The 18811-nt window shown below is 34.1% G+C and overlaps 1 protein-coding gene across 2 annotated transcripts; it reads left to right on the top strand.

Annotated features, from left to right (window-relative positions):
- On the top strand, positions 1-16042 carry zc2hc1a (zinc finger, C2HC-type containing 1A). 2 transcript variants are annotated; one of them, NM_199680.1, is given in 10 exon segments: positions 17-89; positions 754-824; positions 2492-2608; positions 5511-5546; positions 7658-7799; positions 7881-8029; positions 9622-9721; positions 11826-11931; positions 12010-12120; positions 14972-16042. In NM_199680.1, coding segments are annotated over 10 exon segments (984 nt in total). In that variant the 5' UTR covers positions 17-73; the 3' UTR covers positions 15108-16042.
- Positions 16043-18811: the final 2769 nt, after the last annotated feature.

Raw genomic sequence — 18811 nt, 5'->3', positions numbered from 1 at the left:
AGCATGTGGAACCGCTACCCAGAAGAGCCCAGTTGCTACAGCATCGTCCTTAGTGTCTCGCCAGGCAAAAAAGATGGAGGAAATTGAAGGTAAGGCTCTAAATAAACAATAGACGCCTATATAAATATTGTGACTAAGATGTATGGAACCATTTTAAACGCAGTCTGCGTGTTTGTGTAAAGGAGAGCAGCTTTGGTTTGTGTAGTGCTGTGTTGTTTGTGTGGATCACCATGGGAGAGAATGACGTCTTGTAGGAACGTACAGACAATTAAATGAAATTATTTTTAAAGTGTTTGCTTTGTACATGTACAGTATGTATGCAAGTATGATAGCATATGTGGTTTTGTCAGTTGACGTTTGATTTATGTAAATTAGGACACAATCCTGATGACATTTCAATGAAAAATGGTCCCTTATGTTTGTTAAAAGCTAAAAATCAAAGGTCAAATTTTTTTTATATGTCGTTCAGGCAAGATTATTTAGTCTCTACCTACTAACTGGCATCCTTATTTTGGTCCCTCAGTTGTTTTACATGGACTGACAGGAGTGACCTATTTTCAGATCTTCCTCCTGCTTGATCTGTTCTCATTTGTTAAGCTAATCTAAAGCCACTGTCTCTGAGTGAACTAGCCACTTATTAGACACACCCAGACACACTGAACTACTTCATTGTTTTGTGTGTGTGTGCTTTTTTAAACCATGTGTTACTGTGGTGATCTGTTGCCTTTTTTAATATTTTGTTTTTGTCTTTAGAATCTCCTCCTACTTCTGAAGAGCTGGTGCCCTGCAAAATATGTGGAAGGAGTTTCTTTCCGAAGGTTCTGGTAAGTGTTTCTGCATATTTACAGATGATGAAGTGATAGCCGGATATAAATAATTTATCCATTTGTATAATTAAAAATAGGACCGTTTTAAATGAGAAGTTTAAGTTAGATGTGCTGATATTCAAATTAGGCTATATAATAAATATATGTAACATAATACAACAATATATTACATAAAATCTCATATAATATAAAAGTATGGCCACAAAACCAGACATAAGGGTCATTTTTGGAAATTGAGAATTTTACATAATCTGAAAGCTGATTAAATAGGATTTCTCCTGATGTATAGTTTGTTATGATAAGACAATATTTTGCAGAGGTACAACTATTTGAATATCTGGATTCTGTGGGTGCAAAAAACTTAAATATTGAGAAAATTACCTTTAAATTGTCCAAATGGTGTGCATATTACTAACCAGAAAATACATTTTGATATACTGTATTTACAGTATAAATATATAAAATAAGTAAAAAGTATACCCGTGCAACGTAATGTATGACTTTTGTGGTCCATGCTCAAATATTATAAAAACAAACATGTATGATATTGTTATTTTTGGTACTTTAAAACACTTTGAATATTTATTTATAATTTAAACTTTAGGAAGTCTTTCTTTTTAAGAATATTCAGAGATTGATTTATTCACTGTGGGGCTCATCACTGCCCCATATGCTTGAAGGTTATAAGCTATTTGTTATCAAACAAACATGTTCACATTATATTTTGGCCTACACACTATCTGAGAAATTGACTGCAACTGTTTTTATAGGCCTTCTTTACTTCTGTAACAAACAGTAAAAAAGGAACATTGTTGCAGAAGTTATGTTAATTAATACTTTAAATTAATTTGATCAAAATATTTGTTTATTTTTTATCAATTTTTTTACATACAATAGTATATAATATTAAAATATTATAAAATTATATGCAGTATGTTTCCGTTTGTGCAATGTTCTGTGTTGCAATTTAAAGTACAAATACAAGCAATGTAAACTTTTCTGCTGACTTCTTCACTTCCACTTTAAGTCGCATTAAGTTACAGTGTTACAGAGCAAGCAGCTCTGTCAAAAAAGTTTCATTTATATTTTTATTTTTTAATAACACAGCATATTATTACAATTTAAAAGACATGTTTTGGTTTTCATTTTAATAAGCATATATAATAAGTATAATAATAATATATTATAATAATATAATAAGTAATTCCCGTTATTCAATGCTACATTTTCAGCAGTCATCATCACCATTTCGGTCTCCAGTCACGCACTGCTTCATAAATCAATTTAATATGCTGATTTTTCTTTTTGTACAAACATTATTCAGTTTTGTGAATCTTTGGAGGCTTTGATCATCATTTATTCCAAATATAAATCTTTTGGAACACCATAAATTGTCTTTAGTGTCACTTTTGATTAATTTAATAAATCACTGCTGAATAAAAGTATCAGTACAAAAATACTGATCTCAAACATTTGAATGGTAGTTTACATTGAGTTACCTAGCAATACACTAAGCACTTATGTTGTAATGCAGATGCCAGATCAAGATTAGCGAGGCATGCATTTCTCACAGGTCACAATGTAAACACAAAACCTGGTTTGATCACTCAATCAGTGCATTGCTGTCAGATATCTGACATCTGCAGCCTTTTTTCCTGTTCCAGAAAAAACATGTGCCGATCTGCCAGAAGACAGCGGCCAAGAGGAGGAAGGTGTTTGATTCTGGCAGGCAAAGAGCAGAGGGGACCGAAATTTCTACAGTCAAACCCATAAAACCAAAGGTGAGGAAACCACCATGTCCTGCTGAAACACTAGAGAAACACTTACACACTATGGTTCTGTACACTTTATATGTTGGCATATACAGTATCTCTCATGCTCGCAGATGATGTGCACAGGGTGTTAAAGTCTTTAAATGTTTTAAATTTCAAAAAATACATTTTAGGCCTTTAAAAGTCTTAAATTTACTGAAATATTGTGATGTAGGTCTTAAATCATTTTAAACAGGCCTTAATTTTCCTATGTCCAAGTAAAGCTACCCTATCGAGCCAACACCCAATCAGCAATAATCCAACTCAAACCTTTTTTCATATATAAGTTTTTATTGCAAAGAGATACAATTCACAACAGCTGTTAGACATATTCCCCAAATTAAATACCCTAATCAGAGAAAGAAAACTAAAGCAACACATCCCTTTACATGATCGTCCATTAATACAAAAAGTATTTACTGAAGTAACCAGGCAATTAGAAAAATTCCTAGTTTAGGCTGTATACGTCAAAAATTTTATTTTTAATGGTTTTAAAAGAGTCTTAAAGTCTTAAATTTGCAGAAACCCTGTGTGTAGTGAACTATGAGTGAATACAGTCAGTATATTATACAAACTGCTGTATATTCAGCAGCAGTGTTGTTCCCCATCACCGTAACAATCCGTCTGCTGTAGTAAAAGTTCTGCTCGCCATCAACATATTAGGGTATGTTTCAATTAAAACAAACTCTGGTGTTATTGTAATACGGTTCATTTGAATAAGTGTGAGTGCAGCCATTTTAAACATTGACACACTCCAAAAAGTGGAATGTGTCTGCTTAAAAAAAGCATAGATTGGTGTTTAAATCAACTGTGGTGCAGTTTGACTGAAATATGAATGCAACATGGACCAAATATATCCAAGCAAACCAAAAAAAAAATAAGCATGGAGTCTGTTCCATAAAGCCAGATTAGCTGTCAACTAGTCTGTTAAATTTCAGTTACGTTTACATCAATCCTGGTTTTTAGGTACCATGAAGGTAGCTTGGCTTGAATCACTCTTTGTCGTCATGATGTTTTAGTCCACCAATCAACTTTGAGCAATCTCTTGACACAATAAAGGCACTCCTCAGTTTCTCATACTCATGATTAAAGGTCACAATTTCATAAAACACTTTCAAAGATATGAATCATCTGGTTTTAGCAAAGATTATTTATTATAATTGAAAAAAAGTTACATCTGTAATCTGTTATGCATGAGCAATTATAGTTTAATATTTTTTTGTGTAGTTAAATGCAGATACAGTAGCTGCAATATTAATGAGCTTAATTTAAATCAGTAGATAAAGCTTTAAACAAAAGACTATGGATGAGCTTTTTTATGAGTGATCTATTATACAATATAGCTTCACAATGTCACTTGTACTAATAAAGCAAGTTGTTTTCTTTAATCCTTAGTGTGTTCAGCTGCCATCATGGTAGACGTCATTGCCGCAATGTTGCACACATCATAGTTCATTGTTTGTCTGTGTGATGGAGGAAATCCTGCCTCTATTTTGACTCATTTACGCCTTTTATCAGCTCTTAACAAGATCACAAATGATATAAACACCAATACATGCAAACTCTTACTGCAAGTGTTTTTTTGTTTGTTGGTTTTTGTATCTGTCTTAAAGATGACACAAGTGCTACGTGAACCAGGAATAAATGCATGCTTTTATAATTCTATATGAACTAAAACCAAGAGAACTGAACTTTATGTAATCGTAATTGTGAACAAAGCCATATTAGTTATAGAACAACATGAGCATAAACGCAAAGGATCCTTATGTTTTACTTTTTTTAGAACCACTGAAAACAGTTGACAGTGGAGTTTACTTGATGTGTATATCAACAACAACAAAAAAAAGCTGACACACAGCTGGAAATTTTAACCAACTATGAATATGGAATCACTGAGGTGCGACAGTATAGTGAGAATTTCTGGAAACTCTAAAAAATATGTAAATATTTTTTATATTATATAGAAAATGTTTTTAGTAATTTGCAACATGATCATTTAAAGCACTGTTGTTTTAATGAAAACGTTGAATATACAATAATATATAAAGACAATGGCAGCGGTGTTTCTCACTCATCTCAATCAAAAAGGAAGGCCTTGTATTTCTGCATCAACATTCATAACAAATCAAAACAATTCTGTACATAAACATTTTCTTCACAATTTGGTTGTGATGTCATGTCATCTGTCAAAATTAAAAATAAGTTTGTCAAGTTTAATAGAACATTTAAATAAATGAATAAAAAAGAACAGAACAGTGAATCATGTTTGTTTTGTTTATATTTTCTTGTTTATTCCACTATGGAATAAAGAATAAAAAAATATTCATTACAATTCAAAGGGGAGAAAAAATTTAATTAAGAGATTTTGTTCAGAATGATGAGACAAATAATCTAAATTTATAGTTTTTTTTATCTGAATAATCAGCTTATTATGTTTTTTTTCACAGTGTTACATTTTTGCAGTTGCAAATTTATTACTTGCAATTTTGTGTGCAGATTAAACATTTTTAACAGAAGCACCAGAGAAATTAAAGTTTTTTTTTTTAGGTCAATTCTTAATCATTTAGTCCATCAAGTGATTGTAAACGGTTTCACCCATAGACTCACATTTATCAGGTCCATGTTTATATGAGAGTTGTTTCTCAACTTTCTAAATAAACCCAAGAGTTTATTTGAAACATTGAAAATAAAGCTCTGTTAACACAATAAAGCTTTCATTGAACATCTCTGATTTAGCCTCAAGACAAACATGGCAAATGAGAAAAACACCTCGGTCTTAAACAGAACTTCTGTTCTGAAACTCTTCCTCCAAGGCTATTCTCATATCACAACCCAGTGTCCTGAATCTTCTGAAACCCCTTTTATGTTTCAGTTACAAAGTTCTTCCAGCAGCTCTAAGTCTGATAAAGTAAGTTGAATGTTTGACTATGTATATTCTTTTTGTTGAGTTTTGTGTCTCACCATGTTACTCCTAATATTAAGGGCCCCCAAATTCTTTAACATTCTGAAAATCGCTGTTTTTGTTGTTAAAATCTGCGGTTTTCAAATATTAAAAAAGGCGGTATTCAAGACAGTCGCATAATTACTTCTGCAGTAATGATGACAGTCTTTTGTTTTCAAAATCTTATAGTAGATTAAAAGGATAACATTTGGTCAAAATATAATCTGTGATAAAGTAGTTATAAAAGTTGTTTACCTCTTCCACTCTGCAGCTATTTTGGGGTTTTCTGCCTGGATTTTCCCACCCAAATTGAAAGCTTCAAATACCCACATACAGAGGTGTAGCTGCAAAATGTTGGTATTTTTATTTTACTTCATAAAGTCACATTTGGAAGTGTACCCTGCAGACAATTGTGTTTGTTTTCAGCACATCAGCAAACTGAAGAAAAACGATTTTTGACTCATCTATGCAAAAGCTGTGCTATTCAAACTGAATGGAGGTGTCATACCATTGTTGTTGTTTTTTTGTATAATTTTCCTCTGTCCAATTTTGAAGTCTCCCCATACTTCCATACAGTGGTATAAATATAAAATGTCAGTGTCTTTCAACAGAAAACCCTTTGAAAATACACAACAAACTGCTGAAACTGATAAATACTATGTAGTATGTTTTCTGCCTATGTTTGTTCACCGAAATACTAGGAGCTTTTTTGTTTTTGTTCTAAAGTTTCTCTTTGAATTGAGAACCTCAGGCCATGTGTGTATATTTTGTTTGATATTAGAAGATGTGATCAGACATTGGAAAAAATATAGTCTATATAGTCTATGTAGTATGCAAGAGTTATTGTAATAGAAATATTATTATTATTTTTTATAGCGCAAATAAGATTATTACAGCAAAATAAATGTCAAAGTGTATATTAGCAGAAAATAGAGATTTTTTAAATGCTACTTTGCATAAGAGTCTGATAAATACTACTTTGCATGTTTCTTTCCCAGAATGCACCAACTTCATATCCCTTTTCTTGTTTTACAATCTGTTTTTGAAACTGTAACTCAGCCCCTGTGTGTTTGGCTGTTTTGTAGGTTCTGACAGTAACCTAAATGTCAAAGTGATGTTTTCTGTTATATGAACACTAGGTGCTTTTTATTTTTTGTTTTAAACCCGGACCCTGTGTGCTCTAGCAAATTTTAGAAGATGGAAAAGAGCAATCTTGTCTCATGTAGTATGTGTGTAAATGTAAGTGTAAATAAGTTTCTCACAGTAACAAATGTAAAAGTGATACCTCTGTAGAAAATAGAGATTCTACGCTTTTAAATGGCACCATATATAGGGCTAGTTTCTGCAGAATTTGGGGATAAAATAGTCAAACAATGAACATAAAATGTATATACAATAAACATTTCACTCTAAATAGAAAGCCATGTGAATAACCAGGTTGTTTCAAATTTGAAGTTGATATCATAAAAACCGTTGTTCCTATCAGAACAATTGTTTAGTCAATATTCAAACAATAGCCACAAGGTGACATCCAACTCGATGCAGTTCTTTTCACAAACCCATCAATTTCTTTCACAATATCAGGTCTTTCACCAAAAAAAGAAAAAAAAAATAGAAAATATGAAAATTTTAAGGGTAATCCGCTTGCGATTAGGCCATCCAAGATGTGTTCATTGGTGATTCATAAAATGCAAGTCAATGGCTAATGACATTTTGAGTGCAAAAAAAATGTACAGGCAGAACAAAATTAATATTTATGGCTCTTGACGATATATTGAGGGGATAATCAGTGTGTGCAAGAAACTGTAAAAATTGTTTTCAAACATTTCAAACCGTCTCAGGTTACGTGTGAGTTTGCACCTGAATCTCTTTAGTCATGTATGCTCTCATTTTTGACATTTAGATTACCGTTGCTGTCATCAGAAATTTGAATAGTTAATCATTGTATGCTTTCGAAGTTATGTAGCTGCTGATTTATAAAATATAGTATAGTATCCTGCATTCCTTTTGGTTTGTGACCGTTAAGTTAAAATCAAAATTTTGCATCTTTTTTTAACTAAACATTTGGTTTTAAACAGCCTGAGCCACCCAAGAAGCAGTCCAACTGGCGCCGAAAGCACGAAGAATTCATCGCCACTATTCGTGCTGCCAAATCCATAAACCAAGTGATAAAAGATGGCGGACCCCTCCCTCCACCCCCTCCTCCATCGTATGATCCAGGTTAAAAACACTTGTTTAGTGACAATTGAACTAATTTACAGTGGTATTGGCAAAAACATTAACAGCAATTGACTGTTTCAGATTATATCCAATGTCCCTATTGCCAGCGGCGCTTTGGTGAGAATGCAGCAGATCGACACATCAAGTTCTGCAAGGAACAAGCATCCAGAATCTCCAATAAGAGCAAGCTTGCTGGAGGTGATAAAACTAAACCTCCAGCCAGAACTCAGGTGAGGCTACACAGGTCACTCGTTGGAATAAACCAAACCAAATTTTGGTGCCATTTACATTAGGGCTGGGAATCTTTAGGGACCTCTTGAATCGTTCTGATTCCGGGAGTCATGATTTGATTCCAAAATGATTCTTGACCTATTTTTTTTTTTTCAATGGTGCAAATACATCTTTCCAAGTTTTTATTTTAACTAGAATTTCTATGTTTTAACTAGAGTTTATATGTTTTGATTCTGATTGGCATCTATGTATGAAAGTACTTTTATCTTTTAAAAAAATATGTATTTATTAATAGTGTCATGGTATCACTTTTGTTAAGGTTAAACCTTATTGTCTGGAGAGAGATACCCTAAAATGTTCACCAAACTTCTGAATCTTTGAATCCATCTTCTCCTCAAATTCAAATCCCTTATACTCCTTTGAGATCCAAAATTCCCCTTCTCATTTTTCTGTAATGTATAGCTTTCATGCATGCATAGGTGTTTTAACATGTGGTTTCCATCATATGGATAAGGTTGATTATCTCAGCCATTTCTTTAAGCAACCTTATACACAAAACAACACAACTATATGTTTATTTTATGCACACATGCCTTGGTTATACACATTTACTTTATACTGTAAGAGAGTGAAAAAATCTTTGTCATCTTATATGTAGCATGAACAAGCTCTGAATGTAACATTAAAATAAATACCAGATTACAAAGAGCAGTGATAAAGAACATAAACAGTTGTTATTCCAAAATGAGAACATTTTTTTGTTTTGTTTCCTTATAACTTTTTTTACAAAGTTATAAAAATCATATTTGGAAATTACATTAGAGTTGCATTATATTACATTAGCTTTTAGTTCAGAGCTACAGAGAACTAGCTTATCACTCATTTGCAACACTTTCATTCACAGTCCAAGAGTGATATTCTGCTGTAGTCTGTGTTTATGCATCACATTAATGCCACCTTTTACGTATTATAAAACAAAAGATACATTTTCCATGTTAATCACTATTTGTCCTAACCAGCCACAACAATTGTATTCAATAACCTAATGTTATACTGAAATGTTTATGAACAAGTAAAGCTTGCAAATTAATTGATTTAAAAATACTGTCTGGCTTTTTGCCTCTCGGTGCATAACTTTGGTTGATGGGAATCCAGCTTTATAGTCAGGGAAAAGTCAGGGAATTTGATATTTGTTTTAGAGTGGGAACCCTGCCTCTGCTGTCAACAGGTCATTTTTTCAGTGGAAATGTTCTGTTTTTCAGACCATTGAGATCATTTTCCATGACAATCCCAGTAGATCAGCGGTTTCTGAAATACTCAGATCAGCCCGTCTGGCACCAAAAACATGTTCGAAACCCCTTAAATAATGTTTCTTTTCCATTCTGATCCTCCTATTTAACTTCAGCAGATAGTTTTGCCTTTGTTTTCAATCATGCCTTGAGCGTTTGCCATGTGATTTGGCTTATTGAATATTTGCACTAACAAACACTGGGTGTACATGATAAAATGGGTGTACATAATAAAGTGGCCAGTTTTGTCTACAGCATTTTAAGCTGATTAGTATAAACATTTTATATTTTCACTTCTGCAGTACAAACCTCCTGCACCAAAGAAGGCAAACTCTCCCACTACTTCCAGCGTGTCTTCTCGTCTACCTCAGCGCTCAGCTTATGGCCAGGGTGCTGGCACAGGTAAGGACTTGCATTTATTTTATTGATTGGCCTGTCATTGACCGATTTAACCAATTATTCCCCCTTGTTATTTATATCAAGATTCAATTTTGCACAGTTTGATGCAACTATCGTACCTCTACTTTTTTCCCTGTCGTTATTTATGCAGGGGTTTGACACACACATATGTGACTTTTCTTTTTGCATTCAGGATTTCCATTTTAGTTTTAGCAATTTTGTTACTACATAGCTAGCATGAAGAGCTGCGTTGACTGTCGACTTGATAAAAGACAATAGACCCACACCAGCATATGACAAGGCTCTCCAATCCATCACTGACAGTGCAAACTTCACACTGGACTTTAAGCAGCCTGACTTTTGTGTCTCTCCGCTCTTCCTGAATGAATGAAATACAAAATTTGCTTTAATCTGAAAAGAGGACTTGGGACCACTGGGCAACAGACCAGTACTTTTTTCTCTTTAGCCCAGTAGTGGCTTGACATGGAATTCTAGAGCTGTAGCCCATGCCATGCTGTATGTGGTGGTTCTTGATGTTCTGAGACCAGCCTCAGTTGCCCTTGCTTGACAATCCTCTCAAGGCTGCGGTCATACTTGTGTACCTTTTCCAGCAACATTTTCCCCTCTTCCCAACACTCTATTAATAAACTTAGATGCTGCACTCTGAGAGCGTCCAGCTTCTTTTGCAATTGCCCTTTGAGACCTTTCCTCCTTATGGAGGGTTCCAATGATGGTCTTCTGCACAACTGTCAAGTCAGAAGTCGTCCCCATGATTCTGAAGCCTACTTGGCCAGACTGAGACAATTTCAAGGCTTTGCATTAATTAGTGGACTAGATTGAGACACAGGGAGCCACACAATGTTAAACTTGTCATGATATTCTAATTTTGTGAAATACTGGATTAGTTTTTTTTTTTTTTTTAATCTTTAATCAATAATCAGTAAAATTGAATAAAATGAAGGCTTTGAATATTTCTCTTTGTGTGTAGTGAACTAATATAACACACGTTTCACTTTTTTCAAACAAATAATTGAAATAAATGGACTTTCCCTCGTTATTCTAATTTTCTGGCACATACCTGTGTGCATACAGACATTTAATTTTCAGACAGTTAAACTGATGCGCCATTACGAAATTGGCACATTTAAGATCTGATTCTTTTTTTTAATCAGTGATCTTCACTGCCTTATTGATATATGATATAAAGCAGCAATCAGACCAGACAAGAAGCACTGCATTAAATTCCATTTTTCTCCGCCATGTCTTGAAAATATGGAATTTTATTTTACCCAAGTATTTTCAATGGAGTTCTCTCTTCTCTCTTTCATCTTTTGCTTAACAACTAAATGGATGCTTAAGCCTATATTACTGATTATATTTTAATCATTACCACATCAATGCTGTAAAAAAAAAAAAAAAAAAAACATTCATTCATTCATTCATTTACTTTTCGGCTTAGTCCCTTTAAAAATCTGGGGTCGCCACGGCAGAATGAACCACCAACTTATCCAGCATATGCTTTTTACGCAGCGGATGCCCTTCCAGCTGCGAATCATCACAGAGAAACATCCACACACACCCATTCACACACATACACTATGAACAATTTAGCTTAGTCTTTGGACCTGTGGGGGAAACCGTAGCACCCGGCGGAAACCCACGCCAACATGGGGAGAACAAGCAAACTCCATACAGAAAGGCCAACTGTCCCAGCCTAGGCTCAAACCAGCAACCTTCTTGCTGTGAGGCGACAGCACTACCCACTGCGCCATCGTGTCATCGTGTCATCGTGAAAAACATTAGCTGTGCATATACCCCAATGAATTTGGTACATTTATCATTAAAAGTTTACAAAATAAAACCAAAAATATATTTTACTTAAATGCATAACTATAAGTCACATTGCTGAAAACTTTGAATTGATTTCTAAATTTTGGTTAAACTATAAAATAGTTTCATATATAAATATAGTACAACACAGAAAAAAGTATAAGAGCAGTTCATTTTATATTTTGCATTTTTATCTAAAGAAAATAGAATAGCAATTTTTTCAATAATAATTAGATGTTTTCATCAAAATCATCTGTCCATTTCTCTTCCTCCTCAGGAATTCCTAGCAGCAAACCCTCATCCACAGGCTCAATAAAGAGCACACCAACAGGATACTCTCCGTTACGAAACAACTCATCCGGCTTGACCAGCCCTCCCTCTGAGTAAGACAATCCCTCACCAATCCTGAATCCCAACACTTTCTCCACCCTTTTACACCAACATCATTCGTGTTTTCACAGGGGGAACATGAAACCCAAGGGTATGGTTTCACAAAGCTCACTGAGAAATCCTTCTACTGGTATAGGAATGAACAAGAAGAAGATCCAGAATGCAGATAACTGTATTTCAAGGTATGGCATTGAGCTTTTGGGATTCATGGTGTGAAGAGTTTTACTTCTAGCAGTTCCACATTTTGATTTTGATTTGATTAATTGTACACAAATTCAACCATTATTCTTTATTAGAATGTAGTTAATTCATTGCTAAAATATTATTACACATCCTGCCCAAAGTTGTCTTCCAAACATTGTGTGTGGGACTCTAGTTTGATGGCTACATCTTTCTTCAAGTCTTCTTATAGTTATTGCTCTACTGAAAATAGTTATTGAAATTTAAACCTTTAAATGCACTGTGGCAAAATTGTTGCACTCATGTTATATTGTGCTCCATTTGTTATAGGGAAGCACATTTCTGCCACTGAATAATATATTATTAAAAACTTAAATGTGACTCGGTGTCTGACAGTTTTGACGAATGACTTGCAATTGACAGTTGACATCTTTGTGTCTTTGCGTATATTCTCCAAATTGCGTGACGTGTACACACATTTGGTTTGTTCCAGTAATTAAAAGAAAAAAAAAATCTGGCAGCTTACAATTCTGACTTTTTGCAAGTTAAGTGGAAATAGCTAGATATAAACCCATACTTCTCAGAATTGTGTCACATAAACACTTCATTTTTGATCAGCAATTATAAGAAAAAAAGAGATCTTCGCTCACATATATGGAACAAAAAAGTTGCATGTTTACATCTCTTACCGTCATACTGTACTGAAGTCTGATCAGAAGTGTAAAGATGTTCTTGCAGTATATTGGTATGAATAAAAAGTACTAGACAAACATTTCTTTATACTTCCAGTTCACTAACACTGCTCAAATGTGGCATTATTATACTGACACAAAAATTAATTTTGTACAAATATAACCGATGTACAGTAAATGACAAAAACAAAGTTCAAGGCTGATGTCTCATTTTCACAGAAGCAGCAAATGTTTATTTATTTTGGATTTCTTTGTATTTATAGTTTGATCATTTATTTATTGTGGACGTTACGCATTAGTATATCAAGTCCTCACAAATTCTTCAGTAAAATAAAATAAACCTCATCATTTATTTAATGTTGCCTACTACAGAATACAAGTAAAGCACACAGAAATAAATTTGATTGAGCAAGAACTCCTGTTAATGATGATAAATTTAGTGCAGATACACAGCTTTTTATTAGATAATCAAATATCTGAAAAAAGTGTACGCTTGCGTATACCTTAATGTGGCAGTAAGTACTTAACCCATTTAAGTTCACCTACAACTATAGTTGCCATTTTTTTTCTACATGTTATACGTGTTTAATTTTTTATGGCATGCAAGCAAAAAACCAAGTGAAAGATTTCAAGAAAGAAAAAGGAATTGATTTACTTCCTGTCACACGAGGCTTTAACTGCCTACCCCTAGTTCCAGGATGCAAAGTGGAGGCAAACCCTTCCAAATAAAAGCAATTTTCATGTTAATAAAAATATTTTATTTACAAATGTATATCAACATAATCATGAAGGTCTCTAGATTCATCCAAATAAAACCAATCTTTCGAGAAAGATGTAGTTTTGTGTATAGTCTGTTAAATGTTCAAGCGGCAACTACAGTTGCCTGTGGGCAAATAGCTTGTAAGTGCATAAATCATGGGGAATGAGGGAATAATAATTTAATAAATCAAAGTTATTGGCCTTGTTTAATATTTTTAGTTTTTTTGCTTTCATAATACCACATTTAAAAATAACCCTTTAACTAATATCTTTATTTTTAAAGTAGCCTTTTTTATAGACAATTTGATACACAGTTAAAACCGTCAAAGAAAAAAATAATTTCTCCTGTTGTTCTCTCCCCCTCAAAGATTTAAAATAACACAGAGAGTAATGAACTCCTGCTGTTAAAAAGCAGAATCACTGGAGAAAAACACAAAACTAAAATTCAGTCACAACCTTAAGCCCTGCTGTTCACACAGACATGGGTATTGTCTGAATTGCTGCTTTTTCTATATGGTTTGGCTATTCATACACACACACACACACACACACACACACACAAACAAAGTGTCAGGGATTTTCAAAAGAGCCAGGGTCTGTGTTTTATAGAAAATGTAGATATAGCTCTATCTGTCTGTCTATCTGTCCATCATCACTGTAAGACAAATGGATTAGTTCTTTGTGTTTTCATATTCATGAAATATGATAGATCATTTTAGGGGGAGGGGGTGGGGGGAGGGGGGGCGGGGGGTTCATATCAATTGGTTTTTGAAATTTAAACACAACAAATGTGTTTATGAATATGAATTGATCTCCTCTTATTCAAAATTTTCATTGAATAATGCTTACAACGTATTTGCCCACCGGCAACTAGTTGCCATATATTCAAATGTGATTTAAAAATAAATAAATAAATAAAAACCTGGAGAAAATAAATGCTAAACATGTTCTTACAGGACACTGTTAACAAGGAAAAATGCATGAAACCATTTTAAAACATTTGGGCACAAACCGGTTAAGAGGAACCTATTATGCCCCTTTTTACAAGATACAAAAAGTCTTTGATGTCCTTAGAGTGTGTATGTGAAGTTTCAGCTCAAATTATAGCACGCACACATACACACACAAAATGTATAACTCTTTAAAGGTGCCCCTTTTAAGCTTTGTTCAAAACTGTACTGTTTTGGTGACTCTTGCTGTAAATTTAATTGAGTAACAGCAAAAAAAAGAAGATGAATGAAACCCATGGTTCAAAATCCTCAAGCCACAAGTAAACACTTGAGTTCATTGAGTATAGCTTATAAAAGATCTCTCTGTTTTAGACCAATTTTCCTACCGTGCTTTGCCTGCATTGGCTTAAAAACATCTTGGATTTCTTTTTTTTTTTTTTTTTGTTTACCAGGAATGATATGAAAAACGAAAACGACTTCAATTACTCCACAACAGGCACCAAGTTTTGCCATGAGTGTGGGACCAAGTACCCAGTGGAGTCGGCCAAGTTCTGCTGTGAGTGTGGGGTAAAACGAATGTACATTTAATATGTATGAACACAAATTGTACAAATATATAAAAAGACTGACTCACTGTAGCTCAAAAACTGAGCTTTCCTTCAAATACACTAGTGTACTTGGCGAATCCATGTGCTGTACAAATATCTCCTATCCCAAGTAAATCTGATTCCAACCTTTTGCTTAGTTTTGTTTTTATATGGAAAAGAAGTGCAATATTATTGGTTACTGCTACAAAAGGAGTATTATCAATCTTATATTTACACACAAAAAAAGAAAGTTTAAATGAACTTTTATCAATATAGGCCTTAAAACGGGACCATATCACGCCGTTCTGATGTTAACAGGGCAGTATATCGGTGTAGTTTGCTGTGTGAGGGAATTTAAGTGCTATGGTTTATTATTTAATTCAATTTGTTAGGGTAAATGTTTAGTATGACTAATGCATTGACAACGGTTCTTTTTGCTGAGCAATTCACTTTTTGTATTTTACATTTGTTTTTATATGTTCTTGATTGTGTTTTTAACAGTATTCCAGATGAACATGTCCTGTAGAAGTCCTCATTGTATATTTATTAAACGCGCAGTCATCACATCCCAAGTCCAGCATATTTACACATTCAAAACATAAAGGCGACTCGAAATGTCATTTTACATCCTTCAAAAGCAGACAAGCTTATGGGAAAAGTAGCTTTACAATGGTATTTTATTGCTTCAGAGCCTTATCACTGCTGTCCACAGGGGAGAGGTAAAGATCCATGCTGGTCTCGAGCTTAATATGAATTTCAAGCATCACCCTGTACCTTGTAATGCTTGTACTTCTGCTGCTGCTCTGACAGCGTACGTTATATCTTATGAATACCTGCTTAATGAATTACGACACAAATGTTGCCATTAAGAAAAAAAAGAATGGTCAAAATGGCTCCTGAATTGATCCTACATAAATAAAGGGGTTTAAATGCTCAGATTGTGTCTTGTTTGATGCTTGTTTTATTCAGGACGTAAAATCTAATCGATTAAAAAGATTGAAGATTCTGTCATCATTTACTCACTCTTCAGTTGTTTTAAAACCTTCATGAGTTTCTTTATTCTGTTAAACATGAAGATATTTTGAAGAAAGCTGCAAAATACCTTTGACTTCCATAGTATTGTTTTTCCTACTATGGATGCAATTGGTTAATGGTTTTGAGCTTTCTTTAACATATTTTTTTGTGTTTAACAAAAGATAAAAACTCATGAAGGTTTGGGACCACTTGAAGGTGTATAAATGGTGATGTATCCATTTTTGTATGTATGGTTGCCAATTTATTAATATTGGAATATTAATATAGGATTGAAATGCATTACAAAATTGAGTTACTCTCCCAAAAAAGTAACTACAGGTAGTTGCTTTTTATGGTAAGTAATGCGTTACGTTACTTTTCATTACTCAGGCATAATCTGTTTTAGAACTTGTTTTTTAATTTTTACTTTATTTTTTAATAGAGGAGTTCTGCAATACCAACACACTGTGTAACCCACACCTTAATGTAATAAAATAATTTAAGGTTAATGTTATCTGAGAACTTTCCATTGAGACAGTTCCCTTTTCTTCGATGCGTTCAAAATAATGAACACATTCTCTCATTGAATGCATGATTCATTGTCTAATTTGAATAATGCAATTGATTTTTTAAAACACTAATTATTTATAATAAAAAAGTAACTCAACTATTTTTTTATTATTATTAATATGTTACTTGTTGCTTAGAAAAGTAATAATATTATGTAACTTGTGTTACTTGTAATGCATTATCCTCAACACTGGTTCTAATGGGCGGGCTCTCTGCCTCCAAAGACATCTACAAAGGGAGTGTTTCTGCAGACTGTTTTATATTTTCTTTGATTATAAAAATAGAACTCATTCATTTTTATCATTATATGCTTGATATATTCACACACTACTACTGCACAACTGTGTTTCAAGAGTTCACACTTAGCTGATTATTGATGATAAAGCTTGTTTGGCATGCTGTCCTGGGAGAGAGCCCTGAGCTTATGGGATCCTCGAGCCCTGGGCTTCCTCCCGTTAGCAGGGCGAGAGGAAAGTTTGAGCTTAGGTAGATCTCGATGACTTATTTCTAGCTAATAACGAATATATGGTATCAATTTAGTATGTTCAATTTACTTAGGGTGCATGATTTTTTTCGGACTGTGAGAGGTAACCTGACAACCCGGGATAAACCCATGCGAGCACGGGGAGAACTAGCACACTCCACACAAAATATCAATTGGTTTAGTAGGGACTTTGACCAAAGACAGTGCTGATCACTGTGCCACCGTGTCAGCCATTTAGAAAGGAGGGGGAGTAGGGGTGGGTAGGGGGGATTCTTAAAGACGCTGAGATAAGGAATCATTTGATTGATGAATCAATCGTAAGCTGATGAGGGACCAGCCATGACCAATCATAAGCATGTGGTCCTATCAAAATTAGTTAATAAATAACCTTCACTTAAACTTGGTTTCACTTAAACTTCACTTCATTTTTGCATAATAGGTCCCCTTTAAAGACCATGGGCTGTGGATTTAAGCATACACTTAAAAATCAAATCAGTGTGTATGTGCACTTTATAAATGAGGCCTGTGAATGGGGGAGAAAATGCCCTACAAATGGTTCTAGTTTTTGCTATTTAGACCCAATTTCATATGACCCCGACACCATTTTGTTCTGCTTTTGACTATTTTTATGAGGTAAAGACAGTCAGTATGTTTTTGATTAGAGCTTGCTTAATCACATTTGCCTCAATAAATCTTTGTGGTCTGGATTTACACTTTTCTTACATAATGTTATTATAAAATAAAGTGTTCTGTTGAGATCACTTTAGCCCAAGCATAGCAGAAGTGCACAAGGCATGCTCACAGACACCAGTCTATAAGCTTAAAAACAAGAAGTTGTCCGGAATGGCACACTAAAAACTTCCCCCGGGACAACACATTTGTTAATCTGCCCTTTTGGAAGCACTTTTTGTGATGTAATATATTGCACTGTTGGCGAGAAGTCTGCTGGAAGCCTCAGCTGTTAAAACAGCCAGTGCTTTCCATCTTAAGTGGCTCTTAAACTTTTTTGTGTTTACATCCAAACTCTGGAAGAAGCTGGAAGATAGAGAGTCTTTAAACTTACAAATGAGTAAAAATATAGTCAGTACTGTGTATAAAAAATAGCCAAATAAATAATTGCAAAGCCACCTAAACAATTGAGAGGGGTCTGGTTGCAGACTCGGTGCAGTGCAATCTGAGCAGCATCCAATGCTTTTTAATGCGCTCACCTAACCTTACCCGTCACAGTGACATCTTTCAGTCCACTGAGTGCATTGAGACTGACATTGCATCGCTGAGTGAGGCAGTCTCAGCTTGCATCATAAAGGCTGCATCCAGATACTATTGGAACAATTGGGAGTTTAGGAGTCAAACGTCTAAATACAAAGTTTTTTAATTGCAATTTTTGAAATTGCATTCAATAGTGTTTAAATCAGCCATGTGATAAGCAGTTTCATAGTTAGACTGATGAATCTGTCAAATAAAACAAATAACAAAACAAAATGTAAGCATTTGAATAATAAATCATAAAAAAAAAACTTTATTTGGAACATACTGTAAGTTAGTTTTATAGACAGTATTGCCTTAGAGGCCACATGGATGTTTTGCTGATTGCTCTGAAATAAAGCAAGTTTATGAGGAAAATAAAAATCACAGGT

This window comes from Danio rerio, chromosome 24 (genome assembly GCF_049306965.1).
Source record: "Danio rerio strain Tuebingen ecotype United States chromosome 24, GRCz12tu, whole genome shotgun sequence".
NCBI classification, from domain to species: domain Eukaryota; kingdom Metazoa; phylum Chordata; class Actinopteri; order Cypriniformes; family Danionidae; genus Danio; species Danio rerio.
Note: the sequence above shows the minus strand (reverse complement) of the source record. Positions and strands in the feature narration are given on the sequence as shown.

Coding starts and splice junctions, on each gene's coding strand:
- zc2hc1a (XM_005162676.5), top strand. Junction 2,609..7,657: donor TCAAACCCATAAAACCAAAG/GTGAGGAAACCA, acceptor GGTTTTAAACAG/CCTGAGCCACCCAAGAAGCA. Junction 8,030..9,621: donor AACCTCCAGCCAGAACTCAG/GTGAGGCTACAC, acceptor TCACTTCTGCAG/TACAAACCTCCTGCACCAAA.